Raw genomic sequence first — 14,298 nt, 5'->3', positions numbered from 1 at the left:
TAATGTTTCAGAAAAATTACAAAAATGTGAACAAAGGTGTGCAAATTCTGTGTAGCCCAAGTCTACATATAGTTTAAGCTGGAAGAGAAATCTATTGTCCAGGTGGTACCTGAAGCTTGACTTAAAAAAAAAAAAATGTTACCGCACACCCTTCTAAAGTGTTTACAGTGGACACATGTAGTGACAAATACATGACACAAAGAGTTCCCAAATGTTCTACACAGAAGACATTCACCAGGAACGCTCACCAACACAAAATCGGATACACGTCGGTTTATGACAGAGGGAAAATAAGAAGTGCATTTGCAGGCCGTGATGGACAGCACAAATTGTGTGTGGAGGTGACTGTGCGATACCATGTCCTTTCCACCGCTCACCGCAGGAAATTGGGAAATAACAGTCCTGTCACACTCGTCCAATTCAGCCTTCATTAAGTAAATCATCTCTCTCTTTCTCTCCCTCTCTCTCGCTGCCCGCATTCTCCACCACCTTCTTGCCCACGACTCGGGCAGCTCTACCTCAAACAAACTTTGTTTATTCAGAGCACACAACAGAGGGTCTTTGCTGACTGTCGGAACAAGGAAGTGAGTGTGCAATCTAACAGAGAATTTGAAGAAGCACATATCGCCGCTTTATGGCACAGGCTGTTAAGCCAATTATCAAAAGGAGTCATTTCGGTCAAGCAATTTTAAACCATCAAACGACTATAGACAAAGACGATATGTTAACAAGCGCACTGCAAAGCTGCTCTTTAGAGATTAAAACCAACGTATGTGTCTGCTGGCCTGCGCGCAAAGCTCACTTTTGAGAAATGGCTGCGGGTGGTGCTCAGTAACACATTGAGGAGAACTTTATCATCATAAATTATGCACGGAGGGCCGAGGCATCTCTCGAATAAGAGCAGCGATGATACGGTGAGAGTATCCAAAGATGGAAAATGCATTGTCCTCATTTGCTAAACATGGCCTACTTAAGAAGATCTACTGCCTGGTGTAGATGAACGAATGAACCCAACTTCACAATCAGTATGAGTCTCGAGGAACAAACAATTGACTTTCAAATGAGGTTTTTAAGAACATTCTAGCACACAGGACTCACATGTAGTGCAGGTTTGGGTTCTGAGCGAAGGCTCGTGGCTGAATCACATGTAAGTTGCAGTTCACAATGGTCCTGAAATGGAAAGGACAAACAAACATGAATTAGTAGTTTCATAACAATTTCGACATAATTGTGTTCTTGCTGGCCATTTCTTAACATTAAATATTAAAACACAACTCGCAATTCTGCCGTTTTTTCTTGCAATTCTGACTTCTTTATTAGAATTGAGAGAGATAAACTTGCAATTGCGAGTTATAAAGTCCAATTCTGAGGAAAAAAGACTATAACTCACAATTCTGACTTTATAACTCGCAATTATGAGTTTATATCACACAATTCTGACATTTTTCTTAGAATTGCATGATATAAACTCGCAATTTCGAGTTATAAAGTCAGAATTGTGTGGTATAAACTTGCAATTGTAAGGTATAATCGCGATTCAGAGAAAAAAAGTGAGAATTGCGAGATGTAAACTTGCAATTGCGAGAAAAAAGTCACGATTACCTTTTTTTTCAGTGGCGGAAACAAGCTTCTAATTTATATATGATATTATTTTTTCATCTGCGCTGGAGCAACATCTAAACTGTGCAGCTACGCACACGCTTAGCTTCGAGGAAATGTTTGTTATGACAAATATGTAAAACAAGTGCAAGAGATGTGATGGTATCTTGGGAAACTGTAATTTCAGGAAAAAAAAATATCAACCACCTGTGGCAAAGGACAATTAGGTTATGCTAATGTCAAATGCTGCTCTGATTAGCCTATAAGATTTTACAAAATCATCTTATTTGAGCAAATCATAGGTCTAAAAGGAGGTGAGCTAGTAAAATAAAATAATTTTTTTTTAAAAAACTGAAAGACCAGTTCACGTTCGTCATTTTAAATGGATGTGACAGCAGCTAAGGGCTAAACGGGCTGCTAATTGTCTAACCGTCTCGCAGCAGTGTCAAAAGGGGAAATGTGGAAGTAAAAGAGGAAAAAAAACATCATCTAATCTTCACTTCCAGTCTGTCTCCTCTCCTCAAGTAACATCATTAAGGGCAGAATATCATCAAGAGCCTGCATCCTTGCTCCTGGAGTTATTTACGCTGGCAGCTTGAATCAATTATGAATATTGAATATTTTTTTTCCTTGGCATTTGTGAGATGTTTATTTGCACGAAGCACTCTCAACTCTTGTTATTAGGGGTGTTTGCGGGAGCGATTACATCAAAGTATTTCTTTTTGCATGAGGTTGGAGACTTAAGCCCGATGAACACGATGCTTAGCATGTATGATCACTAACTGCTAATTTTGAATCACGAATGGTGGCTGGAAAGGATGTCTCAGACCAGACTAGATTGATTCTGAGGAGCATGATTTCCACAAGTTTCCCTAGCAAATTATTTAGAGGATTGGAGCTTTTAACATGTACTTCTAAAATCCTTTTGGCTCCTTCAAATGCTGATATTCGATTGAAACATATGCCTGGACAAAATGCTGATCATTCTTCTACATCATTTGATTAATTACCGCTACCATGATCACTAGAAAATGTAACAAACATGCTTATTAAAGGGATAGTTCACACAAAAATGAAAATTCTGTCATCACTTACTCCCCCTCAAGATGTTCCAAACCTAGAGTTGTCAAAAGTACCGACTTCGGTACCTATCGGTACTGACATTTTAAAAATGTGACGCTTTGAGCGCCGTTGAGCGGATTCGTAAACACCTCTGATTGGCCATTGTGTTGACGCGCTCATCGGATATGCCTGTGATTGGCTACAATGATCAACGCATGGGAGCATTTGAAAGCACACGGAAGTGTTTTTGAATTTGAAAGCGTTTTGAAAGTGGGAGCGCGAGCGATTGAAAGCAGGTGTCTAACAGTGGACCGATCCGCGATAGACGCCTGCTTTCAAATGCTCCCGTGTGTATCTGTGTAAGCACTTAGTGAAGAGATTAATTGATGACTATTTACAACATTTTTACAGCGTTGATCATTGAAGCCAATCACAGACATATCCGATGAGCCGTGAAAACAACGGCTAATCAGAGATGTTTACGAATCCACTCAACAGCACTCAAAGCGTCACATTTTTTAAATTTCAGTACCGACTAGGTACCGAAGTCGGTACTTTTGACAACTCTATCCAAACCTGTATAAATTTCTTTGTTCTGCTGTATACAAAGGAAGATATTTGGAAGAATGTTTGTAACCAAGCAGATCTCGCCCCCCATTGACTACCTTAGTAGGGAATATATAAAATACAATGGCAGTCAATGGAGGGCGAGACCTGGAGTAAATGATTTTCCACAACAAAGCTGTTAATGTTAATGACACAGAGGAACAATACCATTATGTGAATGATAAATTCTTATATACTCATCCTCATGTTGTTCTGATTTTCTTATATTTTGAAAAATGTGGTGATCTAAACAATAATTGATACCAGAATTTTAATTCTTGGGTGAACTATTCCTTAAAGGTGCTAAAGAGGATGTTTTGTTTTATACATTTTTGCAATATTACTTGAAACTGTCTTAACTAACTGATAAAAGACTATTTATTAGGTGCACTGAAAGGAATAATATTAATATACATCATCTGTGCACGAGGTAGGGCCTTAAAAACATCAGCCAATCGATTATGCAATCATCGCGTAAACGATTGGCCCTCTGGCTTGTCAATCACCGCCATGATGTTCCTTGTGAGAGACGTGCGCGGCTGCGCGCTCCAGTAACTTTCCACACTCTACAGGCGCCGCATGCAATGTTTTTGTCAGGAGTAACAACTGCAGATTATGAGTTACCTGCGGTGAGTCCGACATAATGAATCCACTAACACGACACAGTGAATGCCGGTGGTAAACACTCGTGTTCAAATACTCGTGCACGAGTTTTGGGAGGCGTTCCCTCGAAATGAGCTGTGAAGGAGGGGGGTTGTTCTTACGCATACGCTCATTTCAAAAACTCACTAACAGTCTTTGGTTTCTCAGTCGACGAAAAGATCCTCTTTAGCACCTTTAATATAAAAAACATGTTTACTGCCTGCTTTCCGTGGGCGAAAATAGCGCAACATGAACCATGTCAAACAAACATCACTTTAGTTTTGTGAATAAGGTGTAATAAGCCAAATTTGCATCCAAAGCTCAAATAATGATAATGACTGAACTGTGGGTGAAAATGACACAAGTTTTTGCGTTAAAATAGTGTGCTAAATGTTTGATGAACTTACCTCTGCATTAGATTGCAGGTTTTGTCTTTTTTTCATATCATGTTGTGACATAAATACACATGCTAAAGGCCTAGAGTGATCTCACATTCACTGTGGGGGGAGAAAAAAAACCTGAATCTTTTCAGCACAGAAATTCCCTCCTGAGCCAGACCGTGACCAGGTTCTGCCACGTCACCTTAATAGTGCTGGTTAGAGTTAACCGCTAATGAGAACCTTATTAATCATTGCTCCTGGCCTTCATAAACCAGTAGAGCTGTAATAGGAAGGAAGAGGAGGTTTGAGAGGCTCTAGTGAGGGAGGAAGCCCTACTTATGAAGAGCCATGTAAAGATATGTGCATCACCGCAGTAGACTGAATGAGGTAAAGCAAGTCTTGACCAGATGGAGGGTGTTGGGGGATGTAATTAAATTTTCTGGCTACTTCAGCAGCATTATTTGATCATTTTAAAGCAGGCCTTGGGGAGACACTTTTTATGTGGGGCTGGCTAGAAAAAGCATTTGGATGCCACTGTGAAACTCGCCCATGCTAGCAAGTGCTAGCAATACATTTTTGAAGATGTCAGATCAAAAAGATGTGGTAGCAATGTGGTACTCACAGTCTCTGAAGCCCAGTGTACAATGCCATGTCAACGTCCCTCAATGTCTGCAAGCCCGACCAGTTCTCAATGTGTCTGCAAAAACAAATCCAGAATATAGAATTAGAAGATATGTATCTACAAATTCCAATTAGCAGAGAAAGGAAAGGAAAGATTTTGTAATTTGTTCAAAGAAAGAAAACAAAATGATAAAGGTTAGGAGTACAACTAGATCTATTGTACTGAATCCAAAAGGTTTTAATTAAATTTTTCTACATATAAAGGTATTTTAAAGATTTTGAAGTGTCAAAAGGTCATTCGGTTTAACCGTCCAAAGGCCAATACAGCCATTTCATTTGTGATTAAAATATCTTAAAATGTAATAAATGTATGTATTTTTATTCTGGCATGATTTTATATTCATCATATATCAACAGTGCAAAATGGTATTAAAATTATGTGTAGAAGTCATTGCTTTGTTATGAGAAAGAATGTCCGGAAAAATGAATTTCATTGATGTCATTCAGAGTAACCAATATAAAGGGACCATTTTGGATCAAGTCATGCGGTCAATATCATGTGACAGGATGTGACATCATTCAGACACCTGCACAGGACCACATAGTCATGAAGCAAAGTAAATAAATTCATGTTTTCACTCGCTCATACGCATGTCCCGAAACATCAGGTCATTTGGTACAACCGCTATAAAACATGGAAAATGTGGTAATATTTTAAAAACTTGCACTAAATATAAAATGTTTGATTGTACTTTTGCTAGTTAGCTAGCTATCAGCTTGTTAGCATTGTTTGAAAATATCGTCATTCGGTATAACCAAAAGTGTCATTCGTTAAAACCGAAATTTTTTGTTAAATCGAATGACTTTTTTGGTGACAAATTTTGTCCATCTTATAAAAAAGACAAAAGCAGTGTTAATTAATAATAAAAAACACATAATCTCATTATTAACAACTTAATAAAACTACAAAATTAATTATATCTCCATTAGGTTTTTTACACTTTAAAAACCGTATTTGTCAATGACCCAAATATATATAGCACACCAACAACATCATAATAAATGCACAGTATGAAACAGAGATTATCTTTTTGACATTTGCTAAAGACTACATTTAACAGTGGTAGTAAATTATTAGTATTTTTTTAATTAAGAGTGTTAGTTGAAGGAAAAAAATAAATCTAAAATAGTATAAATTAGCAATTATATATATAACATCCGCTGAGAAATAAAATAAAAGCTCCAACTGATAAAGAACATCCGATAAAGCCATAAAACATTTTATTAGATCCCGAAGAACAAAAATAGACAGCGTTCATGATTTTTATCCGTACTGGTGCCAGTAGTTGACTGAAATAACTAGACCTCTTCAGCGCAGCTGTGACAAGAGCCAGCTGGCATCATCATTTTGTGAATTAGCACCCATTACAACACAGACTCTGGTTAATAAATGTTTTCAGAAGTTTCACCAACGCCATAACTATGTTTCTAGAAGTTTCCCCAGCTTGAACACTTTGGGCATCCGCTGCTAAATGCTGATAAACACAGCCGCTCTGAAGACAACGACGAGGGTTTGCTGGCAAGTAGACGCAAAGTGAAATGAAACTTTGTGTTCTGTGCATCACATTTTAGTGAAATATTAAAACCTTTCATGTCAACACCAGTTAAATACATTACAAATATAGTGTAAAATATTTAATTTCATTACATAGACAACAAAATATCAAACCAAGAGGCATCTGCAAACAAATGATGCTTGACTACCTTTGTTTGACCAGGCTGTTTAATGGCAAATACAGATGGTCATTTCCCATTCACAGCCAGTTATTAGAAGCATAACACATATTCTCAGCTGTTCATTTTTATAAGTTTCCTACGTCACAATTTGCATTCTGTGAACATCAGGATCCAGCAGAGTAATTAAGTCCACACCGACAGTTCAGACAGAATCGGTCATATAAACAAAAATGTATTCTGGATAGATGTAGGCACAGACCATCTGTGGAGATTTCCAGAGCTCAAGGAGAACAGAAAAAAATGCACACATTTCTCATTAAAGAGACTTATTTCAGTCTAATTCTATGGTAATTGTATTTGCTAAAAGTCTTTTAATGGTGATGTTCAAAACACGCACACATTAACAAACGTTTCAAATAGCTGAACAACTTTTGTAGTTGGGTGAGAGACTGGAACGCCAGGAAAAACTCAATGCCGTGAAATGTGGTTTTGGAAGCCCTTCTGTTTGAAGGACCCTCTTGGCTGCAGGAAAGTGTTTTCCAGTGTCAGTGTCAGAGGGTTTTAGATGAACAGCAGGAGGCTTCTGCCTCACCAGCATCTGTCTTCAGCTGGCTCATGTGCCATAGAGGACCGCCTGGAGACATATGTGGATATACTGTACCAGAACCTCATTACAACAGTAAACAAACATCAATAAAATAAACTATTAAAAAGAGAAGAAGTGGTGCACTAAATAAATTTAATGAAAAATAATATAGTAATATATAAAAACAATAAATAAAAGAGTATTTCGTTCCTTCGCTATTGGCAAGAAAAGCAGGCAGGAATTTACTATAGTCAGTGTTAATTGGTACACAGTTAAAAGTTTTGAGCAGTCTTTGCCTTTTAGCAAAATTTTTGTCAAGTCATCTTGATTTTAAACAATTTTACTCTGACAGAAATGGCATTTTATTTTTGTCAATATTGCATTAAAGGGTTAATTCACCCAAAAATGAAATTTCTGTCATTAATTACTCACCTTCATGTCATTCCAGACTCGCAAGACCTTCGTTCATCTTCGGAACACAAATTAAGATATTTTTTGATGAAATCTGAGAGTTTTTTTTTTTTATTATTCCCTATAGAAAGCAACATAATTACCGCATTCAAAAAATAGTAAAGACATCATTAAAATGTGACTACAGTGGTTCAACATTAATGTTATGAAGCGACGAGAATACTTTTTGTGCGCAAAAACAAAACAAAAATAACTTTATTTAAGAATTTCATTTCTCCCCCGTCAGTCTCCTTCAGTCTCGCTTCATAACATTTAAAGGTGCCCTAGACCTTTTTTTAAAAAGATGTAATATAAGTCTAAGGTGTCCCCTGAATGTGTCTGTGAAGTTTCAGCTCAAAATACCCCATAGATTTTTTTTAATTAATTTTTTTAACTGTCTATTTTGGGGCATAATTAGAAATGAGCCGATTCAGGGTGTGTGGCCCTTTAAATCTGGTGCTCCACGCCCCAAGAGCTCGCGCTTGCCTTTAACAGCATAAACAAAGTTCACACAGCTAATATAACCCTCAAAATGGATCTTTGCAAAGTGTTCGTCATGCAGCATGTCTACTCGCGTAAGTACAGTGTTTATTGGGATGTTTACATTGATTCTGAATGAGTTTGATGGTGCTCCATGGCTAACGGCTAATGCTACACTGTTGGAGAGATTTATAAAGAATGAAGTTGTGTTTATGAATTATACAGACTGCAAGTGTTTAAAAATGAAAATAGCGACGGCTCTTGTCTCCGTGAATACAGTAAGAAACGATGGTAACTTTAACCACATTTAACAGTACATTAGCAACATGCTAACGAACATTTAGAAAGACAATTTACAAATATCACTAAAAATATCATGATATCATGGATCATGTCAGTTATTATCGCTCCATCTGCCATTTTTCGCTATTGTTCTTACTTTCTTACCTAGTCTGATGATTCAGCTGTGCTGCTCCAGACGTAAATACTGGCTGCCCTTGTGTAATTCCTTTCATAATGTTGGGAACATGGGCTGGCATATGCAAATATTGGGGCGTACACCCCGAATGTTACGTAACAGTCGGTGTTATGTTGAGATTCGCCTGTTCTTCTGAGGTCTTTTAAACAAATGAGATTTATATAAGAAGGAGGAAACAATGGAGTTTGAGACTCACTGTATGTCTTTTCCATGTACTGAACTCTTGTTATTTAACTATGCCGAGGTAAATTCAAATTTTGAATCTAGGGCACCTTTAAGGTTGAACCACTGTAGTCACATTGACTATTTTAACAATGTCTTTACTACTTCTCTGGACCTTGAATGTGGTAATTATGTTGCTTTTCCATGTTGATTCGGATTTATCAAAAATATCTTAATTTGTGTTCTGAAGATGAACGAAGGTCTTATGAATGTGGAATGACATGAGGGTGAGTAATTAATGACAAAAATGTAATTTTGGGGTGAACTAACCCTTTAATTTATTTGACGATAATGTGCAAAATGATGCAAACCTGTCAACCGTAACTGGACAAACTTTTAGAAAATGTTAAAAACACTTAAAAAATGTATAAAAACAATTTATATACAATATTATAGAATTTATATATTATAAACTATTATTTATTTCTGAATATCCATTATGTTTGGAATGGTAATGGATATGACAATGGTGATATATTCAGTCTTGGAGGGATAGGGCTGCTACGCTGATGCCAACTGCTGCTGTTATTGCTGCTGCTTACTGCTGCCAATACACACACAACACACTGCTGTGAGTAAGACATGCTGCTGATGTACAATATAGCGTACATGAATTACCCGTAGTAGCAGACACACAGGTGGAGCTGGGGAAGGTGGAGGGTTTCTGAAAGCGCGCTTCAACTGCTACAGCAAATGCTGACCAAGTATTTGAAAGTTGAGCAGCGAGCTCATTGGCTGCTGATGTAGCAGGAACCAATCAGCCGTGCCCTATAGAGAATGATGTGCTTGCAATCAGATTGAGTTAAAGGATTAGTCCACTTTTAAATACACTTTTCCTGATAAATGTACTCACCCCCATGTCATCCAAGATGTTCATGTCTTTCTTTCGTCAGTCGAAAAGAAATTAAGGTTTTTAAGGAAAACATTCCAGGATTATTCTCCTTACAGTGGATTTCAATGGCTACCAACAGGTTGAAGGTCAAAATTACAGTTTCAGTGCAGCTTCAAGGGCTTTAAACGATACCAGACGAGTAATAAGGGTCTTATCTAGCGAATCGATCGGTCATTTTCGAAAAAAATACAACCGTTTATGCTTTATAAACAAAATATAGCCTTGAACGTACTTTCCGCTTCCGCATTCTTCATAACGCTTACGCTGAATGTCCTACGCCTTCCCTATTCAAGTTACGGAAAAAAACGAAACTGGCGCCGCGTTCGTTCCGTAAGTAGAATAGGGAAGGCGTAGAACATTCAGCGTAAGCGTTATGAAGAATGCGGAAGCGGAAAGTGGATTCGCTAGATAAGACCCTTATTACTCATCTGGTATCGTTTAAAGCCCTTGAAACTGTAATATGGACCTTCATCCTGTTGGTAGCCATTGAAATCCACTGTAAGGAGAATAATCCTGGAATGTTTTCCTCAAAAACCTTCATTTCTTTTCGACTGACGAAAGAAAGACATGAACATCTTGAATGACATGGGGGTGAGTAAATTTATCAGGAAAAGTGTATTTAAAAGTGGACTAATCCTTTAAGGACCTATCAGCTTGCGAGTTTCATGACAGAACTTTGTATGAATGCAATCACCACATACTGTATAATATTTAAAATATAATTTTATCATAATACTTTTACATATTATAGATAAACATTTAAAATAATACAAAATATTTCTATTTCAAATAAATGCCATGCTTTTGAGTTTCAATTCATCAAAAAACACTGAAAAAAATATCCCAGTATCCATTAAAAAATAATTAAAAAAAATGTTTCTTGAGCATCAAATCAGCATATTAGAATGATTTCTGAAGGATCACTGAAGACTGGAGTATTGATGCTGAAAATTCAGCTTTGCCATCACAGGAATAAATTACATTTTAAAATGTATTAAAATAGAAAATTTTTTAAATTATAATAATATTTCACAATATTACCAGTTTTTTTTTTTTTGTATTTTTGATTAAATAAATGCAGTCTTGGTGAGCACAGGCAAAACTAGTCTCTTGTGTTTTTATTACTGACAAAACCAAAAGAATCTTTCATCAACAAATATTTCTAATTTCATTAATGAGATTAACATTGGCTGTAGTTCACCATTACTCATCTGCTGTTCCCAAACGACTAGTTTAAATTATCCACAATGCAATTACACCTAAGCTAATGACAAAGCGTTTAATTGAGGAGAGGGCTGCCACATCCTCTGGAGCTTTTGGCTTGTCAGCAATGCAAATGCGTGCACTTGTAGTTTGCTGTCGCGGAAATGCGATTCCCAGAGGTCTCCCCTCTCGTCCACTGACAGGAAGTGCCGCTTGGCATCTGGTGGCTAGTGAATCAAGGCCATTTTGCCACACTCCTAAAGGAATCCTGAGTCTTAATCGCTTATTTATCTCTGGCACTTAACAACGAATGATTTAAAACTTCTGGGATTTGCCGCTGTGTCATGCTCTCGATACTGTCAGTTCAATCATTCAGTGGCTCAGGCGCTTCTCTCTCCCGATCACTCATTTGCTCACACATACACACACCCAGATGCTGTTTTTCTTGACACCGCGGTAAGCAGCTGCACGACACACATCTCAGATAGATGTGCCCGGGAAATTACGAGCCGCCCTCCATCTGTTGCTAGCATCAGGTTTTCTGAGCTCGGATTGCACATATTTACATCAGCCGTAGAAATTTAACAATGTCCATATCTGGTCTGAACATGTCGACCGTCTACACTTGATCTGTGTCTGTACGAGTGGGTGTATGTGGGAGCATTTATGAGAAAGACAGACCACATCCTGTAGAGACGCCTCGACGCACATCCCGATTGGTTACTAAGCATGATTCTAATCGTAAGATATTTATGATATGTGGTTGGACAGGGGCTTTTTGAGATTTGAGAAGATTGAAGGTCCGTCTTTTCATTGCATGAGTCTTATGATATGGCAATCATACTAAACCAATTCTACAACTACTGATCTCAAAAAGTAAAAGGTCATGTGATTAGGTAAAGCAGACAGCCAAAATGTCAAAATGATTTTCACCCAAAACTCCAAACCTTACTTTTTTCTGTGGAGCACAAAATGAGACACTGAAATTTTGCTGAATATGTTGATAGTGAAATTTAAAAAACGTGATGCTTTGAGCACTGTTGAGCGGATTCTTAAACACCTCTGATTGGCCATTGTTTTCATGCGCTCAACATATATGTCTGTGATTGGCTACAACGATCAACGCTTCAAAAACATGTTGTAAATAGATATCAATGATGCTCTTCACCGAGCGCTTACACAGATACACGGGGGAGTGTTTAAAAGCAGGCGTCATTAAGCGCATGAACACAATGGCCAATCAGAGGTGTTTACGAATCTGGTCAACAGTACTCAAAGAGTCACATTTTTTATTATTATCACATTATTTCAGTATCGACTTGGTATCTAAGTCTGTGCTTTTGACAACATGACTGACCATATAGTATAACGTGACTGTCGAACACTGTTGTTAACTAAAACAAAAACTGCTAAAAAATAATTTAAAAAAAGTTTGTTAATTGACCCTTCGCTGGGAGTTTGATTGACAGGCGGTCTAACCAATCATAACGCTGAATCCGCCATTTTGTCCGACAAAGCAGTCAGGGAAGTTAGTAAATTAATGTCGGTGGACTTGAACTTGAGAATGGTGTGTACTGACGTCTTTCCGCGTTTGAAACAGCATTCCTTCTGATGTTCATTCATGTTTATTTGATGCTATAAATGAACTAGTAGGAAGAGATGATCGGTTCATGAGCTGATATATTTACATCAGCCGTAGAAATTTAACAATGTCCATATCTGGTCTGAACATGTCGACCGTCTACACTTGATCTGTGTCTGTACGAGTGGGTGTATGTGGGTGCATTTACGAGAAAGACATCCTGTAGAGACGCCTCGACGCACATCCCGATTGGTTACTAAGCATGATTCTAATCGTAAGATATTTATGATATGTGGTTGGACAGGGGCTTTTTGAGCTTTGAGAAGATTGAAGGTCCGTCTTTTCATTGCATGGGTCTAATGATATGGCAATCATACTAAACCAGTTCTACAAATACTGACCATATAGTATAACGTGACTGTCGAACACTGTTGTTAACTAAAACAAAAACTGCTAAAAAGTTTGTTAATTGACCCTTCACCGGGAGTTTGATTGACAGGCATTCTAACCAATCATAACGCTGAATCCGACAAAGCAGTCAGGGAAGTTAGTAGATTAATGTCGGTGGACTTGAACTTGAGAATGGTGTGTACTGACGTCTTTCCGCGTTTGAAACAGCATTCCTTCTGATGTTCATTCATGTTTATTTGATGCTATAAATGAACTAGTAGGAAGAGATGATCGGTTCATGAGCTGATATATTTACATCAGCTGTAGAAATTTAACAATGTCCATATCTGGTCTGAACATGTCGACCGTCTACACTTGATCTGTGTCTGTACGAGTGGGTGTATGTGGGTGCATTTACGAGAAAGACATCCTGTAGAGACGCCTCGACGCACATCCCGATTGGTTACTAAGCATGAATCTAATCGTAAGATATTTATGATATGTGGTTGGACAGGGGCTTTTTGAGCTTTGAGAAGATTGAAGGTCCGTCTTTTCATTGCATGGGTCTAATGATATGGCAATCATACTAAACCAGTTCTACAAATACTGACCATATAGTATAACGTGACTGTCGAACACTGTTGTTAACTAAAACAAAAACTGCTAAAAAGTTTGTTAATTGACCCTTCACCGGGAGTTTGATTGACAGGCATTCTAACCAATCATAACGCTGAATCCGACAAAGCAGTCAGGGAAGTTAGTAGATTAATGTCGGTGGACTTGAACTTGAGAATGGTGTGTACTGACGTCTTTCCGCGTTTGAAACAGCATTCCTTCTGATGTTCATTCATGTTTATTTGATGCTATAAATGAACTAGTAGGAAGAGATGATCGGTTCATGAGCTGATATATTTACATCAGCCGTAGAAATTTAACAATGTCCATATCTGGTCTGAACATGTCGACCGTCTACACTTGATCTGTGTCTGTACGAGTGGGTGTATGTGGGTGCATTTACGAGAAAGACATCCTGTAGAGACGCCTCAACGCACATCCCGATTGGTTACTAAGCATGATTCTAATCGTAAGATATTTATGATATGTGGTTGGACAGGGGCTTTTTGAGCTTTGAGAAGATTGAAGGTCCGTCTTTTCATTGCATGGGTCTAATGATATGGCAATCATACTAAACCAGTTCTACAAATACTGACCATATAGTATAACGTGACTGTCGAACACTGTTGTTAACTAAAACAAAAACTGCTAAAAAGTTTGTTAATTGACCCTTCACCGGGAGTTTGATTGACAGGCATTCTAACCAATCATAACGCTGAATCTGACAAAGCAGTCAGGGAAGTTAGTAGATTA

At 37.8% G+C, this 14,298-nt stretch overlaps 1 protein-coding gene across 7 annotated transcripts in view; it reads right to left on the bottom strand.

The window, feature by feature from the left end:
• ntrk3a (neurotrophic tyrosine kinase, receptor, type 3a) overlaps positions 1-14,298 on the bottom strand; it is a 264,992-nt gene that overhangs the window by 198,463 nt on the left and 52,231 nt on the right. For all 7 annotated transcript variants that reach the window (XM_048157761.1, XM_048157762.1, XM_048157755.1 and 4 more), the window contains exons 2-3: positions 4,912-4,986; positions 1,099-1,170 (exon numbers count right to left, since the gene is read on the bottom strand). In XM_048157761.1, the coding sequence (XP_048013718.1) occupies positions 1,099-1,170; positions 4,912-4,986 (147 nt within the window). The remainder of the gene's footprint in view (positions 1-1,098; positions 1,171-4,911; positions 4,987-14,298) is intronic.

The sequence above is a fragment of the Megalobrama amblycephala genome, linkage group LG15, assembly GCF_018812025.1.
Source record: "Megalobrama amblycephala isolate DHTTF-2021 linkage group LG15, ASM1881202v1, whole genome shotgun sequence".
Classification (NCBI taxonomy): Eukaryota; Metazoa; Chordata; class Actinopteri; order Cypriniformes; family Xenocyprididae; genus Megalobrama; species Megalobrama amblycephala.
Note: the sequence above shows the minus strand (reverse complement) of the source record. Positions and strands in the feature narration are given on the sequence as shown.